Raw genomic sequence first — 21,391 nt, forward strand, 5'->3', positions numbered from 1 at the left:
ATAAATATATGCCAAGAGAATAAGAGAAAGGAGCACAATACCTTCAACATCAGTCTCCAAATTGGTTCCATCCACCATTATTTTAGGAGAAGCCTTAACTTCTAGGTTTCGTCGGAGCCACGTTGTCTGCTCTAGAGAGGAACCAGCAATTGCACCAATAGCGTCCACAATTTTGTGAGTCACGTCCTAGAGAAACAAGGAAGAATCGTTTGTGCACACACACATGCAAATGAGTCATGGGCTTTTGAAGTGTTTTATGTTCTGACAAGAGATATTTTCTAATACATATTCTTGGCCCTCTCCCTCACCCTGTCTAGAAATGATCTTGTGTAGCTCAGGCTGGCCTCATGCATGTTGCAGATACTGGCATCCTGATCCTCCCACCTCTATCTTCCTAAGATTACAGACATTAAGCCACCACCCTGGTACCATTCTTATATAATAGACTATCTTGATTTTTATAGAGTAGTTAGAAGGAACATCATAAATTATCTTCTGTGGTATCTCCTAATTTTAACTTTTAATTTAGATAGCAACCTTGAATTCAGAATGCCTTACCTGAAGGTCTCTTTGGTCTTTTTTATTTTCCAAACTAGGATTTTTCATAATAAACTCATTCAGAACCCTGTAGGAGCAATTTTTAAAAAGAAAAAAAGTTATCAGTCTAAAGGAAAAGTGTAATTTCTTGTAGTACATGTTTCCTAGTCCTTAACATTTATGTATGGAAAGACACAATGATACTAAGAGCATCATTATTTGTTAAGAACCTTCAAATGGAAGGAATCCATATGTCTTGCAATAACAGCAGAAGAATCTGTGCCTAAGGTACTAAACAGTAGTAATAATGAATCTTACTTGCTACTTCCTGTTCTTCAACTCACATCCCAAGTATCTCCTGAGTCTATTGCTATAAATGATTCTCCTCATGTCTAGAATGTTTAGTGAATCACTATCCACTTCAATGACATGGATTAATGGCCAGGCACTGCTCTAAGAATTTAATAAATATTAACTCTTTTAATCCTTTTTAACAAGCGTATGAGATAGGCATCATCACTGTTTCCATTTTACCAAGGAAAGGTTAAATGACCTACCCTACTTAAAGGTCACATATCTAAGTAAAGGAGCTAAGATTTGAGCACAGGTAGGGTACAACGTCAGAGCCTGTTACTAAACATCCTTACACATTTCATCATCTAAAATACACTTCCTTCTACCTGCTTTTCATTTCTTTCTTTTCTTGTGATCAAATATCTTTGAAAAAAAAAAAGTCCCCTTCCTTCTCCACTCCACCTACACTTGCAACATTCTACCCTTACTTCTTGCTACTAAGTATCAGTGCTTCTCTAATCTCCAACCCAGCCTCTTACCAAATCATCACTCCAACTTCTTCCAAAAAGTGCCACCTCTCTCTCTCTCAATCTTTTCTGTGTGTGTGCACTCACTTGCACAGATGTGTGCGCCATGATGAGCATGTGGGGTTCATTCGAAAGACAAACTCAGCTGTGGGTCCTTGTCTTCTACCACTTGGAGCATTGTTCACTGTGTGCAGAACACTAGCTGGCCCCGGAGCTCCAGGGATTCTCACCTCTGCCTCTCCTCTCACTGCAGCGGTACAGGGTATAGACACTCTATTGCACTGGACTTTATGTAGGTCTTCATGCTGTCATTTCAAGTGCTTTACTCACTGAGTCAACTCCTCACCATCTTCTTAACCTTCGTTTCTAGATGCCACACAGATGACACCTGGTTTTTTATATTTCCTGATAACTCCTTGTCTAGCTCCCTTCCCGTCTTTTTCCTGCTTTCTAAATGCCAATATCAGTTGTTCATATCTTCTCGCCTCCCACTGAAATAAATTCCGAGCTCCCTGATCATAAGGAGCACCATCCTCTCTTTACAGTTTGCAGTCATGCCAATCTCTCACTCATTACCGATATTATCCAATAAAATTCAACTTTCTTTCCAAGCAGCACCCATCTCCTGTTGCCCACCCTAATTTTTTACTATTTCTCTGCCTGTGACACACCATCACCAAACCAGATAATGCAGATTGTCTTAGTCTTTTTACTCTTACCACTGTGATTCACGTACCAGGTTTTTATTACAGATCTATTATGAATTCTCAAACAACACTACACAAGGCGATGCTTACTGTTAGTAAGGCAAGGTGACTAGCATTTACCAAATAATCAAACAAATAGGTATTTGTTAGCCTAGATCTAGAAACTCCAAGACTGGGGGCTGGAGAGATGGCTCAGAAGTTAAGAGCACTGACTGCTCTTCCAGAGGACCTGGTTCAATTCCCAGCACCCACATGGCAGCTCACAGCTGCCTGTAACTCCAGTTCCAAAGTTTCTGACACCTCACACAGACAGACATACCTGCAGCCACAACACCAATGAACACAAAAACATACTAAAAACAAAACAAAAATTTCAAGACTATTTATGTGCAGGATATTCAGCATACTTTTTCTACAAAGTTCCTTTAAGCATAGTACAGACTCACCTGCATTTTCCCCACTGTTTCCCTACTGCTCCCAAATAATGACTGGTTCTCATCTTTTTGTATTGTGTTCTACAGCTTGTATATGTCTAAACATACTGTATTCCTTCCTATTTCCTTCCACTTACAGACCTTAAATGTCTGGATCTGTACCTCAAGATGCCTGTGAACAGATACACAGATGACATGCCACAGAAAACATGTTCTTCAGCAATCAGGACACTGAGGATTATGTCTTTATTAAAATTGCATGTATGCATGTGTATGTATGTATGGAGATGCATTTATGTGTGTGCTGCTGGAGTCTAAACTCAGGTTCTTTTGTATAATAAGTATTTGTTCTTCTACCGAGCTGTATTTCTAACCTTTCAAAATTGTTAAGACGGATTACTTACCCAAGTATAAGAAACTGCCCTGGGGCTGGAAGACTCAGCTGTATAGAATCTTTTAGAAGAACCAATAGTGATGTCCAACTGTCCACTAAATTGGGCACTGGAATTCTGAAATATAAATCAGTTTGATAGAAACCACAGTAAAGATAGAAACTTTAATCTTCTCCTGTCTTCTTACAACCATTAACACATGTTCTAAGATATCTGATGCATTTAAACTTTTATAGACTATTAAAGAATGGAAATGTGCCTGGCGGTGGTGGCGCACGCCTTTAATCCCAGCACTTGGAAGGCAGAGACAGGTGGATTTCTGTGAGTTTGAGGCCAGCCTGGTCTACAAAGGCTAGTTCCAGGACAGACTCCAAAGCTACAGAGAACCCTGTCTTGAAACCCGCCCCCACCCAAAAAATAAAAATGGAAATTTAAAAAATTTTATTTTCTACTAAGAAAAGGAAGCACATTTAAATACTTGATATAATTTCTTAATTTAAAATTTGCAATGGAGATCTCTTATCACATACAGTGTTAGAAACAAAATATAACTTCATTAATTCTTTTAAACAATGGTCCATCTGTGCTGCACACCAGCCTCCCACCTGCAAAAAACTGAGTTGGATCTCTGCCTTCACCCAACCTTTACCCCACCTGTACCTAAGCAGAGACTTCATGCAGGTCTTGCTTTAAGTCATCATCAATTTAAATACACCAAAACCCCGACTTACAGATGTTAGTCACAAATTAATACAGTTGCTCCATTAGGGAAGATTAGGATTTAAGTTCTTAAGGAAGAATTGTATTATTAGAGTACTGCTTTTGTTCAGAGTCAGCTAATACCAAAAGTGAACACCAAACATGAAGATAATTGCAAGCATCTATTCTATTCTATTCTATTCTATTCTATTCTATTCTATTCTATTCTATTCTATTCTATTCTATTCATTTATGGGTCTCTGGCTATCGTGAAACTCAATATGTAGACTAGGCTGGCCTTAAGCTCACAGAGATCTGCCTGCCTCTGCTTGCTGGGATTAAAGGCATGGATCAAAATGTCCAGCCCCCTATTTTTTTCTTTCTCAAAAAGGCAACCAAAATGGATTGCTATGCATTCACCTCTACCAATCAAAATAGTAGTTAGTTTAGAGGCAGTGAACATGATTTCAAGAGAAAGCTGTCAGTTGCCTGCAGGTTCACTATTTATTACCCACATGTTGTTCACATCTTTGGAGTGCAGGATCTGCCCAGCTCCCTCATTAGCATGCCCAGGATTAACAGCCACACCATTTCTGCTGTAGAGCTTCTTCCTTTCCCTTCAGAGGAAGCAACAGTAACAAGAGCAAACCCACTACTTTTGGAAAGAAATCAAGTGCTTTTCCTTGTAGCTTCTGAAGCTGTACAGGTGGCAACTGATTAGAAAAGGTCTACATCAGCATCTTACCTTTGTATATAAGCATAGAAAAACTGAAGCATGCAGACTTCCAGAGAAAGATGTTTCTATAAACAAAAGAAGATTAGTTTTACAGTGAAGCAAGATGATGCCTTGGCGGAGCTGCAGTTGCTGGTACGACAGTCTTGGCTTAAAAGGCAGAAACAATTTTCCCAAAAGGACAACAGTTGGTGTCTCACATTGGGTGCCAAAATGTTGTGCATATCTTTAAATCTTTTTTGCTTTTTGGGGGCCCACCCAGCTCCCAAATAAATCACTCAGAGGCTTATTCTTTGTTATGAATGCCTGACCTTAGCTTAGTTTATTTCTTGCCAGCTTTTCTAAACTTAAATTATGACGGTTTCATTTTGCCTCTGGGCTTTTCTTCTGGACATCTTACTTTCAACTCTTACTCCATGGCTGGTTGGGTGGTTGGTTCCTCTTGCTCCTTTCCCCAGATTTCTCCTATTTATACTCGCTGCCTGCCAGCCCCACCTGTCCTTTCTCCTGCCTTGCTTTTGGCCATTCAGGGCTTTATTAGATCATCAGGTGTTTTAGATAAGCAAAGAATCACAGTCTCACAGAATTAAACAAATGCAGCATTAAAAAAAGCAACACATCTTTACAGCATTAAACAAATGTTACACAGCATAAACAAAAGCAATACACCTTAAAATAATATTCCCTAACATAAAAGTATGCTGTATCTGTTTACTGTTCATTACACTCTCTTCACTAGTTTTGGAGCACAGACCTCACAATCGCAAAGCACAGTTTTATGAAGGGTCAAGAAATGATGTTGTCTGGAACAGTGATTATGGCAATACTTTGGGAGTTTACAAAATTGAAAACTCACTGGAAAAGAAAGCATTAAAAAAGCTGTGAAACCTACAAAGTAGATTTTAGTCTGAGGCTTCCGTGTTCTTCTAATGGACAGAAAATCCTTACTAGGAATCTAGTCCCACAGTTTCTGACACTTCTGATCTACACATGGAGAGAAAATCAATTAACTGTTCATAACTGGCTACAGGAATGATTAGACTATCAAGGAACTTCAAGTTTTTTTTTTAATTAAAAGAGTGCTGTGTGATAACCACAATGAAATTACTATTCAAAAAATTTCTCCACTACTGAAACTGAATTCTAAACAAAAGCAAAGCTTTCTTACCTTGTCCTTGGCTATGGCTGGAGGCTGCTTTAAAACTTCTTTCACAGTCTGGATAACAGTTTCTGCTCTCATGACGCTGATGGAGCGAACCAGTTCTACTAGCAAAAGCTGTTCTTCACTGGCTGCGGGAATCACCTGGAGAACACATCACAGTATCTATGCAGGGGTGTTGCTTATGTAAATTTCTTAAGAGAAGTCACAGAAGGACAGTTTTATGACCCTTTCTTAATTTAAAGATGTCTCTTGAATACTTGTAATAAAATTTAACTTTTAAAATCAATACATGAATCTTAATAAAAATCAAAAATCAGGGCTAGCAAGATGACTCAATGCATAAAGGTATTTGCCATCAAGCTGAGTTCAATCCACAGGGTTCACAATAGTGGAAAGAGTGAACCAACTCGTGTAGGCTGGGCTCTGACCATGCACATGTGTGCAACTGTGGCATGTGTGCATCCATACACAAATAAAGTACATCACAATCAAACAGGACAAGTCATAGGGAAAATAAAAACCAAACCCAATATATAATGGCCTATTCTAAGTACCATGTACCTTAAAGGAGGAGCCAATCCATTCTGCTTGTTACTTTGTATGATCATAGAGTGCTATTTTTCGCTACTTCATGTTTTTTCTTTTTTTCAAATTCAGTATTAACAACTGAAATTTCAGTCAGAAGACAAAGGTTAACTGTCTAAGACAGTTTTCCATATCCTTTAAAGTAATTATCGCGACTGCACTTAGATCAGTGCCCAGGTTCAAATAATTACTCATGGCTGACCTGACTGTACTATTGAGGTTTCCTTCTTGTACCATGTTGTCCCCCCCGCCCCCCGCCACAGAGGTACTACAAAGTTTTTGATCTGCTTCTTTTATCAAAAATTCATTCATGAGGTTGTCTGCTGACTTTAACAGATTTGTATCATACTTGTGTGACATACACACGAAAAAATTCATCCCTAAAAGTTCTGACAGTGGTGAATTTTCTATAATCACATATTTAAGATTCCCCCACACACACACACCTACAGACATTCTTGCTTAGGTGTCTCTTGGCTCTGCCTGGGACTGGAAGGTCAAAGTGCTGTCTCTTCCTTGTCATCCTGCAGTGAACTAATGGCCTTGCAGACTAGTGACAAAGTCTACAGGAAGAGTTGCTGCTATGGAACTATATCTTCAGACTACTTTCCCATAAGTTACCCATGTTGCTAGGTTGTCTTAACATTATTCCTTTGAATGGGATAGTTCTTCATTTTTTTCTCTTTTTAAGATTTTATTTTAGCAACTTCTCTTTACCCACAATGTTTCTGAAAGAACATACTGAATTTTACGTAGGTATATTTTCAGTGATGAGCATGGACTAAAATTTGTTTCTTTGATTATTAAGGAATTTCTTGTACTATTTCTATAATATTTATCTCCTCTTATGATTTTGTTTATTCTGCAAGAAGGTATTAAATATCTAGTACCACACCCTATTTTTTTTTTTACAATTCCCTTCTGTATATTTCTTATCTTTAAGGTTACAATTCACTTCAGGTATTTATTTCTTTTTGTTACAGAATTAAGATACAATCACTTAAAAAAATTTAAGTTGTCTTTTCCCTCCATATAGCATCTACTACTAAATCCTCATATGCAAAATAATTTAAAATGGCAGAAATGTTTATTTTTCATACTTCAGGAATGTCCATACATATGTAATGTGGAATCTGAAAGAAATGACAAGTCAGAGACTTGTAAGTACACCAATCATGCATTTTGCATGAGAGTAAATGATTTAATAGCATTATTACTCTAATATACTATGATTTATTTCCAATATAAAACACCCATCCCTGATATAAAACTTAAAAGTAAATAAAATTTTCACTCATGCTATCCAATCAAAACCAACATAGGAATTATACTTAGAGACATTAACAACTTAAAAGACATCATCAGATAATGAAAAACAACAGCAAAGATAAAAATCTTTCTCTAATATTTGCTTTCTACCCCAAGTCACTAGATTAAAAAATATACAACATTATAATTCCTATTTGAAATACAGTGACAAATTTGATAACATAGCTTATTTTTCTCTCTAATACCATTTTTTTTCTTGCTGAGGTTGAATGTATGGCCTTGTGCATGCAAGGCCAGTGCTCCAGCATTGAGCAAGTTTTCGAGTCCTAAAATATAATCTTTCACACTTGATTCCAAGTTTTTTTTTTAAAGTTATTTATTTATTTTTCCAGTTAGGGTTTCTCTGTAGCTTTGGAGACTGTTCTGGAACTAGCTCTTGTAGACCAGGCTGGCCTTGAACTCACAGAGATCCACCTGTCTCTGCCGCCTGAATGCTGAGATTAAAGCCGTGCACCACCACCTGGCTGATACCAAGTTTTAACAAAAACTTTAGACATAAGCCATTATCAAGAGCTATAGACAAGCTTTTACTTTTCCAGCTTAACCAATGGAGAATTTAAAAATCAGCACATACAAAATGAAATACAAAAGCATGGCTTTACCAAGTACCACATGTTTACTTATGAATATAATACCTTGGTTCGGGAAGGGGTTTTGTTCTGTCTTCTTTCATTCCATACAAACGCGATAGCAGCCATGAAATGAACACCATGATTCATTGAAATGGGTCCCAATAATTCCAGAATTTGTTGTCTTAAATTCTAAAACAATTTAAGCATTTTACAAGTAAAATAAAACACATGAACATTAATAACTAGATAAAGCATTTACTTCAACAATAGTAGAGAAACGTTCGTGTTAGCAGCAGTCACTGGGCGTTGTGCAGGCTGAGATAGGAGGATGAGGAGTTCAAAGCAAGTCTGGGCTATTATGTAGTAAGTCCTTGCCTCATGAATATTTTAATTTTAAAATAAAACAAAATTTAAAAGGAAAACAAACCTATTTGTCCAAAAAATAACAACTTACCACTCTGATCAGATACTAGGAAAACACAGTATGAAGTTCAGTTTTATTTGTTTAAAAAAATTATCCATTACTTTAATTATCACTTAGCAGCTTCATTGCCATTGAAGCTGCAATACACGCTGTGTGTAACTTTACCTTAGAATTTACTTCTAAATTAGTTTATTAGGTCAAAGACTATGAAATTTCTGAGATATTGCTTTACTATGTCACATAGGCTATCCTGGAACTTGCTAGGAAGCTTAGGCTGGCCTCAAACATAGATTCTCTTATTGTGAGCCTACGATTATTAGCATATGCTACCATACCAGGCTTGATTATAAAATTTTGGATTCTCTGCACATACTGCTGAACTATTTTCTGGAGTGTGTGTGTTTGGTGGGGCAGTGTGTAGTAAAATGCCAGTTTAAGATGTATTAAGAGGGAGCCGGGCGGTAGTGGCGCACGCCTTTAATCCCAAGACTCAGGAGGCAGAGGCAGGTGGATCTCTGTGAGTTCAAGGCCAGCCTGGTCTACAAGAGCTAGTTCTGGGACAGGCACCAAAGCTACAGAGAAACCCTGTCTCGAAAAACCAAAAAAAAAAAAAAAAGATTTATTAAAAGAGGGAAACGTAAGAATGAACTTCAAAAACATATCTAATGAAAGATACTAGACATAGAAGAACAAATAGTATATAAACTCACGCCTATGAAAGATCCAGAAAAATCAAATATATATGGAAAGAGAATGGACTGGCTGTTGATTAGGGTTGGGGATGGGAAAAATGAGCAAGAGCGTGCATAAACAAAGGAATTTTCTGTAACAAAAGACATAACTGAAAACTGGACTGTGACAGTTTCACAACTTTATATATTTGCTTAAAGAACTTTACATCCCTTAAAATAATTAACACAACTGTTTACTACTCAATGTTCATGGAATATCACATGCACGACCTAAGTTAGCAACTCATTGTGAAGAAAGTCCTTAAACAGATACTTGTGCTCTACAGATGAAGTTTAAGTCTTCTAACCTTTGTGGCTCCCAGATTGATTGTGGTAACAGATGCAGATGCAGTGACCGTCATCTTTTCTGCAGCATCTGCCTGGTGCAGTATGCTCCAGAGCAGAGTCACGGAGGACATGATCATGTGAAGGATTGAGAGGATTCCACTGCGAGCTTCAAACAAGTGTTTCTGGTCCACATTGACCAAGAGCTATCAATCAGAGGAAAAACAGTTACTTACTGAGTGAGGCACATCTTTAAGAAGACCACAAATGTCTCTGAAATCTTACTTGATGATACTGGGTAGTCGGATCCAACAAGCAGTAATGGATTATGGCTGTGATCCCTTCCAAAAGAGTAAGAATCATATCTGGTGGAATAACTGATGCTATCCACAAAGGCCTGAAAAAATGTATGAAACAGAAGGTCTGTGAAAGCATACTTCAGTTTACCACTAGTAAGTGCCCAGAACATGCCAGACACACAGTAGGCACTCAATAAACATGAATAATAAAAAAAGAAAACGTCAGGGACTTAACTATTTCCTAATCTGTAAGTGAGCTGATCTAACTGCACCAGAGTTCTGCTTGGCTAAAAAACAATATACAGGGCTGGAGAGATGGCTCAGCGGTTAAGAGCACTGCCTGCTCTTCCAAAGGTCCTGAGTTCAATTCCCAGCAACCACATGGTAGCTCACAACCATCTGTAATGAGGTGCCCTCTTCTGGCCTGCAGGCATACATGCAGAGAAACTATTGTATACATAATAAATTAAAAAAAAAAAATATATATATATATGTATGTTTTTTTTTAAAAGAACAACATACAAAGTAAAGAAATAAAGCCTCTGTGAACCCCCTACTGGGGAATGCCAAACACATCAGTGGAGGTTTTCTTAGAGGAGAACCAGACACCAGTCTACTAAACATCTGCCTAATTCTTCACAGATCAGTTCTGAATATGGCTGAGACACAGAGTTTACCACCAAACTGGGGAAACCAATAACAAAATTAGATGCGGAAAATACTTTAAAATTTATATTCACTTCAGCTGCAAATTTATTTGTATTTAGATAATATACTGGACAAGGACTGGAAAAACTTTTTTTTTTTTGCTCAGTTAAGTCAAAAGAACATCTAATTTAACTTTAATTCTTGCTTGAAAGAAAAAAAGAACTGTTTTCTTTCATCTCTATTCTATATATCTTAGTGATAATAAAATACTAGAGCTGAACTTTCTTATTTTTAAAAATGGCTTACTATTTATAACATACTGACAGCCACTATTTCATTTACTCCTAGTATGCTTTTGGTTTCTTTGTGACAGTGCTAGGGATCGAATTGAGGGCCGTATGCAGCTACATGCCAACTCTGCCAGAGCCGCATTCTATGTTTCACTCAGATCGTGACATTAAGGAGACATATCTATGAAAAATGTCACTAACAACAAAGTTAAAAATCAATCTTTACTACCATCACATAACCATGTTTTGTATTTTTACTGCTGAATTAATGTCCAAAATGACAACAAAGCTAAAATCAGTCATTACCTACTATCAGATAATCCTGTTTCATATTTGTACTGCTGAATTAGATTGTCCAAATTCCTGCACAGCTGTAGTGTCACAGAAACCACAACTCTCTGTAGAACTTTTCCCATGTAAGGCAGAGTAGATGTGATTAAGCCAATCCACTGTGGATGCATCTTACATGCACAGTGCTGATGCAAAGCTCTGATCACTGCACAGAGGAACATGCCTTGACAAGTGATGGGCTGAGCGTGCAAATACTGAAGAGAAGTCATGGGCTGATGGGGACTGATGTGTTCCAGATCAGACACAACAAAATCAAAACCTGCTTCATTCTCTTCAGGAATCGTCATCACCCGGTGTTCTAGAACAATCAGCCTCTGAAGCACCCTAAGAAGCTGTGACTGGAGTGTGCTGCCATTGTCAAATTCATCCTCTGAGAAATTGATGAGGCTGTCTTCTGAGAAGCCTTCTTCCACCGCAACCATGTTCTTACCTGCAACTTTTTCACTGTGCCATTTTTGTACACTGAAGATAGAGGATAGCAAACAATGAAGAATCACTTTCTGAACTTTGCACTTAGATAGCATATCAGAGATAAAACTAGGGAAACCTTTTGCAGAGCTTTCTATTACTTTTGCTAGCTCTGTAAAGAGGAGAGTCAAGATTTCTATGCTCATCATTTGCATGTTTCGATTGCCTATCAAGTCTTGGGTAGTGACCTTGACATGAGTTGGGTAATGGCTACGCATGTAATATAAGCAGAGAGAAATAAGAATTTCGATGTACATGGAACTCCGGAAGTTATGATTTGAGTCCACTGGAATGTGACTATAGAAGTCTTTGCCCATAACAGAGATTCGGTGTCTGGCCAATAGATTCTGAAGCAGTGACAGCTGAGGAGTATATGCATTATTTACACTTGTGGTTGAAATAGCATTTACAAAAGCAATGGGGTTAGTTTTCAAGATGGATTTGATGGCAGAAAAGGCATATAGAGTCCTTGATGAATCATACAACTGCAGATACAGGAGCACATGTTGGTAGAGAGGATGGATGTTGAAATTGGGAGATTTCCGTGATCCTGGAGAGCCCATGTCACTCTCGATTTCAGAAATTTCGCCCTCACCACAGCTATACCAGTTCTCTAAGTCCAGGCCGTCACTGAAGAACACACTTGTTTGTTTCAGTTTCTCATTTGCAGCTTTTTTTTTGTCCTCATCCTTTTTTCTGGCAAGTTTTACTTTGGGTTTTGCACCTGGTTGTTTACCTGATTCCTTAACAATTGTTTCTTTCTCTGAGATCTTTTCTGCTAACTTTTCTTTGAAGCTGAACTGAATACTACTGTGACTCCTTTGTCTAGATTTGGTTTCTGTGGAAACAGAAGAATCATTGGGAGTCTGTGTTGTTCCTGAAATGCAAGGAGAAGAGCTGTTTCTGGAGATCCCATTGGTCAAGCACTCACAGCCTTCCTCTGCAGACACAGACAGAAACTGAGGGCTGTCGTCACTCAGCAAAGCATGCTGACTGTGTTGAGGGGCCTGATCGTCACTTTTCATGGCCTTTATACCTGCATCTAAATCACCGCTCTTTAGTGGCAGGGATTCTATTTCTAACTCAGATGTAACTGATGCGGATTCTGCTTCCAGGCCACTTACAACTTTACATATCAGGTCAAAGACGACTTGCTGAACATCATCATCTGGGGAGCTTGCCTTTGCCATGAGAGAATCCTCATGAGCATTTACATTTTCAGGATCAACTTCATAACTGAAGTTGTCTCCGGCAGAAGACTGAGAACACCCGGAGTCAGAGCTCTGAAGTATTTCCATCTGCTGATCTGGGAGGTCAAAGTCAGATACAACCATTGGAATTGTCTCACTGCTGGTGCTTAGGAGGGAAAGTCTATCACTCAATGGATTAACAGTGAGGCTGAAATTCTCTATTTCGTCCATAGTAAGATGCTTTTCACCATTTCCTTTCGATGCAATGAGGTGCACTTGGCTTACTGGCATATGACACAAATGGAAAAGGAGAAAAAAACACAAAAATGATTAAGATAACTAAAATATAAAAAGCAGACCAACTTCAAAAACTATAATATTTATTTTTATCACTAACTTGTATCTTCTGATTAAAATTTTAGTTTACCATTATCTTAGAACTTTGAAATAAGATAATCATGTGGATGATCATTAGAATTTATAGCTTAATGACAAAAGTAAGTTTAATAGACAGAACATAAATTTTACCTTTTTTTCTCTAAAATAAGACATTCTTTAAAATTACAAGTTAAAATTACTCTTTCCTCCTTATATGATACTCCCCTTTATTTATGCTAGTTAAAATTTAAATAATATATAGTTTAAAGTATCAATAACTTCCTTAGTTTTAGTACAAATTCAACAAATACTTATGAACTATCTAGCCTGTGTCAGATGGGAAACCAAGAGGAGTTTTAAATGAGTAAGGGACCACAAAAACGTATTTTTCTTCCATTTCACACCATGTAGGGCAGAACTATGTTATGTTTCAGAAGAATTTTGGTACTGTATGCATAGTAAAGTTAAATGCCACCAAAGTACTGGTACCTCAGTTGAAGTCTGAGACTGGAATAAGAGGAGAAATGAGAATTCGACAATAGTTAGAGACTGGCTGGCAGAGTGCTACCACTTGAATGTTTTGGCAATAAGCAGGGTAGTGCAAGTTCTTAGAACATCCACAGGAAGCACATAAAAGCTAAACAGAGGACCCCAGACTCAGCAGAAACATACTAGAAATGGAATAGAAGCATGATAGTTTGTAGCGTCACCATTTACCAGCTGTGGAACTGAAAGCCACAGCTTTCTGAACATCAACTGAATGGCTGGTAAAATAAGCTGACCCACAAGGTGATTTGTCTATAAAAGATAAGGAAAAATGACTCATGGCTTATCATATATAAAGTGTGCATTATAGGCCTCCCCATGAGCCTTTACAGGATCTGAATTGCTACATAAATTCAAAAATACTTCATAAAAAATTGACCGTCTCTGACTACAATTGTGGCTGATTCCTCCTCTGAGAAACTCAACTTATTAACAAGATCTAAAAGCTCAAAGACAGTTACTGATGAAGTGTATTTTGATCCATCTAGATGAGACTCTAACAGACTAGGAAGGGAGGAAATAAGACATGAAAAATATCCCACACACAATTCTCTTGACAATCACTGTATGGTCACACCTCACTTCTTTGAATAACTTAAGTCTAATTAGAAGTAAACTTTATGACCTTTACCATTGTTGCAGGTAAAATTTTGCATGAAATGTTTGTCATTTTCCTCTCCTGGATAACAGGAAGTCTTACTCCAGTAACGTTCTGCTTGTACACGCTGCACTGAAACCCTCTGAGTTTTTGGATGAAGTAGAAGCAGTAATAACGGTTCCAGTACTCTGGCAATGTCATGCCTTTGTAGCACCTGGTTCAGCCAGGCTTGCCCCACAGAGCTAGTAGAACCATCAAGACTATTAAGGCTATCTAACATGATGAATAGTGACCTAAACACAGACAATAAAAACAAAGAATAAAACACTTTTAATTGTAGTATGACTTTTTCTGTAGTTAATATTTTTAGCAATTTTTCTAGTTAAGAAAACATTTTCTTCTTTTCACATTGAAAAATATTACAAGTGTATATTACTTTTACAAGACACATTTTACTTAGTCTTGCTTAGTAACATATTTCACTGATATTATGCACTAAAGTTTTCACAATGGCGAGGGCTACTCTGCTCTCAATTCTCTCCAGGAGTTAAAAGAGTGCACGAAATTCAAGTAATGCCATCCCATAAAAGGTCTGAGCTAGTGTGAAACCAGAAAACCCAATACCCAAATCCTCTGTGGAATCTTGGGTTAGCAAGTTAAATTCAGTGGATTTCAACTGCTTTCTCTGTCAGATTAGAACAGGTGGTTGCCAAACTAGAAACTTGTTTGTAAGGCACTTGGCTCAAGGTCTCATTCATTATATGGGTTGACCAGATGGTTCAACAGAAACTCCTTTGAAGATGGCTGAAAAGTACTGGTTAATCCAAAGTTGGGTTGTAATTGCAGTTAGGATTATGGCCACTTTTATAAGACCTGAAGGTAAGATTACTATCTTCTGATACCTTATGAGCCCAGAATTAATGCAAATCTAATATCTGAAGCATGAATTACTCCATTTACTTTTGGGTCTATATGTGAACAAGCATCTCTGGAGACAAATATTTTGAATCCATGGGAGGGGGGGTGTTGGTAGTACTTTTAGTTAAGGCAGAGGACTGAGAATGGCTGTCTAGTTTTTCAACAGTGTGAATGTAGATTCAAGAAGGCTGGTGTTCTCTGTATTCCTACCATCATATAATGACACATGGCACATAAAAGGGATTTGATGATCACTGGCCCAATGTCTGAAAGGAAGACACTTGGTTCTCTGCACATTAGAAATGAAAATCTACTGGCTAGGTAACACTACCAAGTATTTTACTGCAACTTTGATTTTCTAAAAAACTAATAAATTCTCATCTCCTGTTCTATCCTGACAGAGACTTCCAGAAAAGACAAATAAGACAACCAACAGTAAGATGGGAATATAAAATGTAACCAACCTGTCAAAGGAACGTGCAAAAGATGACTTATTTATGTGGAGATCCCTTGTTAGATGCCAAAGAACTGCAAACTTTGCATGTGCTTCCATCCTTATTTTCTGAGAAAAATGGGAGATTAAATTATTTTCTTCTCAACTGAAGATATTAAGTGATTTAATAAAATGATTTAATAATAAAATCAGTATAACTGTTTACAAGTACCAAGTTTAATGGCCACAGTGCTCAAGTACACACTGCAATGAATTTTTAGTATGTTATATAACTTGGAAGTAGAATCAAAGAAAATATTTGTATATAGACAAAAATATTTAGCCTAAAGGGTCACTTATGCTGGTTAGTTTTTACTGGAAGTTGATATAACCCTGAGTTATCAGGGAAGAGGGAACCTCAAATATGGAACTGCCTAGATCAGACTGGCTTGTGGACACACCTAAGAGGCACTGTCTCATTGGCTAATTGATCTTGGAGGGCCTAGCCCCATTGCGGAAGCACCCTAGGCAGGTTGTTGTGGGATATACAAGAAAACGAGGTAAAGGTGGGTGTAGTGTCACACACCTGTAATTCTAGCACTCTAGAGGCAGAATCTGGTGAATTTCTGTGAGTTCCAGGACAGCCAGGGCTACAGAGAGAGACCCTGTCTCAAAAAAAGAAGGAAAGAGAGAAGAAAGGAGGAAGACATAAGCACTCAGTACATGCCTGTGAGCAGCCAGAGAGCAAGCTATAAAGCAATGTTCTTCCATAGTTTTTTGTCATCGTTCCTGCTCTGACTTCCCTCAGTGATAGTATGATCTAGAAGTATCAGACAAATAAACCTTTTCCTCTAAGCTGGTCTTCATCATTATGTTTTATTACAGCAACAGAAACCAAACTAGAACATCACCTTAACTCAAAGAATTACTTTAGACTTTTATCGATGTGACTCAAAGAATTACTTTAGACTTTTATCGATGTGACTACTGATAGTATAACAGAAAACGACAGCTAAAAACATGCATGCCATTATATCATGCATATACAAAACATTTCTTCTTCTTAAATAAAACAATTGAGTTTAAAAATTATTTTCTCTCAGGAAAATAATCATACTCAAATGAATTTCTAAAAAAACATGTATTTTAAATTTAGTGAAAATATGGTGTCAGTTTTTTACACTCATCCTCAAATATTTATAAAACGCTTCAAGAAAAGTCCCAACCAATAAGACTTTAATTGTTAAAAAAAAAAAAACAACCTACATGGGGAAAGTTAGAAGAGTGCTTGCTTTATCTATAAGCTTAAGACATGATTTTTTCTATGATCCTTGTATTTATACATTAACCAAGGGAAATATTTAAAATTCAATATTGTTTGAATTTTTTCAGGGATGTGTATCTTTACTCAGAACTTGTAAGAATTATTCTTAAAAAGGAAATGTATGTTAAAAATAACAGGTTTTTATTTGTTATATATTTATACATAATGTAAAACAGAAAATGAAACGCAAGATTTGTTCTAAAATTTGATTTCTGAACAATTTTGAAAGAATATGGTAGGACACAAATTAGAATTTAAGAATTTTTTAAATGAACACTATTACTCACATTTAACATTATGTTCTTTATTATTGTTTATTCTGATATGAGGCATAGTAATTTTCCTAGAGAGGTCCCTTAATTTATTTTTTGGATATGCGTGCTTGAGTGTGTGTGTGTGTGTGCATGCAGGTGCATGCTCTTGTGTGTGCAGGACAAAGACTTACCTTATCTTTATGGGTTAACTGCTGACTTATAACGTCCTCACAGATGCTAGAAGAAGGAACCAAATTATGTAATTGATAAAATAATTCCACACTCTTCTGATGGTGCTGAGGTGTCCCGTCTCCCATCTGGTCCCATAATGTCAAGGCTACATGCTACAGAAAAAGATGTGAAAGTGACTGATTATATAATCTTTATAAAAGTCAAACTCAGCTGCTCACTTTCTGGCTAACTGAACATTAGAATCCTTTATAATACATTAAACAACTTTTTGTTTAGAATTATTTCACAAGGGTGTTCTGCTTGCAGGTATGGAAGTGCACCATGTATCTGCTTGGTGCCATAAAGGTGACAAGTGATGTTGCATCTCTTGGCACTGGAGTTACAGAGAGTTGTGAATTCCACTCAGTGCTGGGAATGTTCACTAAAACAGCCTTAAGTGCTCGTAGCCACTGAGCCAACTCTCTGGCTGATACTCCTTTCAAATTCTTTAAAAATCAGCAATGTAACAGGCAGTTTCTCCATGGCCTAGATAAGAACTTTCGATTACTTTACTGGTGTTTAATGAAGTAACACCAGAATAAAGTCTGATACATTCTCACATGTTACAGACTAAAATATTCAAATACCTAAGAACCTGTGAGAGTTTTCTCCCTCTTCTCTAGTGTGGAGGATTGCAAAATGGCCTCATGTATGTTAGGCAAGCATGCTATCACTCAGCTACATCCCAAGTCCATGGAGTTTTCTGAAGTCAGATTAGAGCTCCATGTGCTATCTGAGTCTTTGATCTATGCCACTCATAAGAAGACAAGAGTCTTTAGGGCTTACCATAATACTATAGAATCAACTCTACTCTAGCAAGAGGATCAGGTAGAGGGTAATGACTTGAAATTGACTCTAAAAACTCCTGAATGTATAAATCCACCTGTAGGAGGCAGTGAGCTTAAAGATACTTGATGTTCTCTGGGAAGGCATCTGCACCATTATGGTAAAATCAGAGTGGGCACTATTGGTCCTGAGGGACACCGTGCACCAAAGGTAATCAAACAACACAAAATCAGAACAACCTGCCATAGAGTTTTAGAAAAGTAAGGGTTTACTCTATTAAAAGAAGCAAAATATCCACTTACTACAGAAATATCTACCATATAAATGGGCTTTCTTCTTGTTTAGTTCAAACTCTTTCCTTTCTTACTTCAGTGCCACAAATCAAGCATCATATATGCAAACTTTCTTAGCCATGTACAACCTGGATTTCTTGGAATTTACCTTGAAAAATTCAGTCTTCTCAGCTATATACCTCAGATTGCCCTGCGTTAGGGGAGGTCTAATAACTACGGCTACTCTTCCTTGGTTTGGACTTAAGGGTTGAGCAGGCTCCATGCTGTTGATACTTTCCCCAGTGACCATGGCAACTGACTGAGTCAATCCCACTAGGTCCATGACCAGAGACACGGCGACACTCTGAACACTGAAATCACTTGCTTGGCTGCAGGCGCTCATGAGAGTCTGGAGCCACTGTGGAGGATGTGCATGTTCACAGTCTGAAACAAAAGACAGCATGAATCAGTTCATGTAGATTTAAGTTAATTTCAAAATGACAAACAACACTACTTCAGGTCTTGATCTTTTAAAATCATGGTTTCTCAAATAGTCTTTATAACTTTGAAAAATAAGGCAACAATAAGAATTTCACAAACTTTTAAAAATATATAATTTTATATGCCAAGTAACATAATCTAACTTCCTATCTTTAGAAGCATCTTATCAACAAATATTATCTAATGCCCACTGTCCTACAGGAACACATGTGATGTCATAAGAGAGAAGTGAAATTGTTACATTGTTTCTCCCAGACTTTTACTTTCAGTTTCTAGCTTTTAAGCAAAATGTGAAAGCCATGTAAATCACAATCTCCTAACAGTAACTTCCCCATAATGACTGGATTTCATTTAGTCTGAAGAGATGGCACAGTGAGAAAAGGCACTTGCCACCAAGCCGGATAATCTGAGTGCAATCCCTGGAACCTACATGGTGGAAGGAAAACCAACTCCCACGGGGTTGTTCTCTAACACATTCACACATGCACACACATGGACATTGCATAAAATACTAAAATATAATAGCAGAAACAATCTTACCAGTGTCAAGTTTCTCAGAATGTAACTCTGAGGTATGGTTTCCCTCTGCAATATAGACTGGGAAACTTGAGCACTCTAAGAAGAGCTGACAGGCAGCAAGGAAGGCAGAAAGGTATTCTTTTGAAGTTTTTGGTGTATATATACTTCTTTCTTTTGCATCCCCTTGGGAATCCCTGTCCCATTTTGAAGTGTCTCTTTGAAATCGACAGACATCTCCCTGATGGTCGGCAGCCAAAGGCTGAGAAAGGGAGTCACTGTGCACGATGTAGAGGGTAATGAGTCTGGTAAGAAACTGCTGGACATACTCCAAGCAGCACTGCATCGCAGTCTTTTGTGCCGCCTTCCCACTTCGGGCTACTGTACCCTGAGTGAAGGTGGAAGGTGGATGGATAACAGTTTCTTCAGATCCCACTGTGGATGCTGTTTCTGTCTCTGAAGATGTGCTTCCAATTGGGATGGTAGCTGTACCCTGTCCATTCAGCTCTCTGTCAAGATCATCAGTTCGGTCTGCTTGATATTGTATAAACTCAGTGAAGCCACTTTCTGATGATCGACTACTTGGTGGGTTTTCTCCATCTTCAAATACTTCAGCAGGATTTTCTACAGAAACTGATGATACCTGATGATTTTAAACAAAGTGAAAGGTTGAGTAGGAACATAGATACTAAGGACTAGAAAGGGTGATCTTTTCAGAGAAAGCTATAGACTACTTATATACAGCTTAAGTTTACACTAGAATCAAAGCAGTTCCTACATTGACTAAGGTTTCTGATAATCAATAGCAAACAGTAATAGGATTCCAAAAAATACAAGAAGATAAACTCATTCACCAAGTACTTATCATTCATTGTGTCATATAATAAGGCTGGCTTTTTTTTTTAATGACTTGATTTTTCAGACAAGGTCTTGTCATGTACCTAGGCTCAATTCTACCTCAAACTCTCCTCTTAAGTGTCAGGAGTAGAGGCATGTGGCACCACACTTGTAAGGGTCCTGAGGTAAACATACATATATGTACCCTTGTTTCAAATGACTATTCTATCTTCTTCATAAATAATCTTTCTTAATGTCTAAACAATGTAAAGAATGAGAAATACAAGATTAAAAATGTTGCATTTTAAGTATTATAAATAAAATCTAATGGAGGATGTGTTTGGGACCACATGAATAAAAATCTCTGTTGAAGTATGTCAAGTGTCATTGCATGCCCTTACACCTAGATCCCTTCAGTGAAGAGTGCTCAGCTCATATATTCAGATCATGGATTAGGCACAGGGCCAAAGGGAACAGTTTAGAATCTAGAAAGATACAATGGCAATACAGACAAATGACCATTTCTAGACTAGGGGCAGAGTCAAGTACTGTCTGGTTTTATGTAAATAAAGCTGTGCATTCCCTTGAATGTGTTCCATGTCTGCAACAGAGGATAATCTGAGTAAGATCATGAGAATATTTTCTTTTTAATGCATGAATTAAGTACTTCTACTTAAAGCTGGGCTTAACCCAGTGTTTCCTGCTTTAGTGAATAACACACCATCATTCATTAAAGCACGGAAGATGGAAGCCTACAAGTCACAGTATTTTCTCCATACCTTTCTTTTTCAACTTGTCTTATACCCACACCAGTATGGTGGCTGAGGGTATGAGTTCTAAGTCAGCTATGTATGTGCCATGAACTTGATAGTCTTCAAACCTCAGGTTCCTAATTTGTGCACATCAGTGTCCTCTTATCTGCAAGGGATACACACACACACACACACACACTATATATATATATATATATATATGTATACACACATATACATGTATACATATACAGTGTGTGTATATGTGTATATGTATGTATATATTCTAAGACCCATAGTAGATGCCTGAAACTGTGGTTAGTACTGAAAACTTCATAACTGGCTTCTTTTCTGTTCATACAAACTAGTGGTTCTCAATCACAGGGTT

General features: G+C 37.5%; 1 protein-coding gene across 12 annotated transcripts in view; it reads right to left on the reverse strand.

Moving 5' to 3' along the window:
• Dop1a (DOP1 leucine zipper like protein A) overlaps positions 1-21,391 on the reverse strand; it is an 85,463-nt gene that overhangs the window by 12,684 nt on the left and 51,388 nt on the right. For all 12 annotated transcript variants that reach the window (XR_012909984.1, XM_075965084.1, XM_075965080.1 and 9 more), the window contains 14 exons: positions 19,439-20,057; positions 18,567-18,841; positions 17,300-17,452; positions 15,562-15,659; positions 14,213-14,472; positions 10,955-12,941; positions 9,697-9,808; positions 9,435-9,617; positions 8,035-8,160; positions 5,492-5,626; positions 4,336-4,391; positions 2,904-3,008; positions 559-625; positions 42-186 (listed from right to left, as the gene is read on the reverse strand). Coding sequence is in view for 11 of the 12 variants with exons in the window: in XM_075965084.1 (XP_075821199.1) it covers positions 42-186; positions 559-625; positions 2,904-3,008; positions 4,336-4,391; positions 5,492-5,626; positions 8,035-8,160; positions 9,435-9,617; positions 9,697-9,808; positions 10,955-12,941; positions 14,213-14,472; positions 15,562-15,659; positions 17,300-17,452; positions 18,567-18,841; positions 19,439-20,057 (4,321 nt within the window). In the remaining variant the exon portion in view is untranslated. The remainder of the gene's footprint in view (positions 1-41; positions 187-558; positions 626-2,903; positions 3,009-4,335; positions 4,392-5,491; positions 5,627-8,034; positions 8,161-9,434; positions 9,618-9,696; positions 9,809-10,954; positions 12,942-14,212; positions 14,473-15,561; positions 15,660-17,299; positions 17,453-18,566; positions 18,842-19,438; positions 20,058-21,391) is intronic.

The sequence above is a fragment of the Microtus pennsylvanicus genome, chromosome 3 (genome assembly GCF_037038515.1).
Source record: "Microtus pennsylvanicus isolate mMicPen1 chromosome 3, mMicPen1.hap1, whole genome shotgun sequence".
NCBI classification, from domain to species: domain Eukaryota; kingdom Metazoa; phylum Chordata; class Mammalia; order Rodentia; family Cricetidae; genus Microtus; species Microtus pennsylvanicus.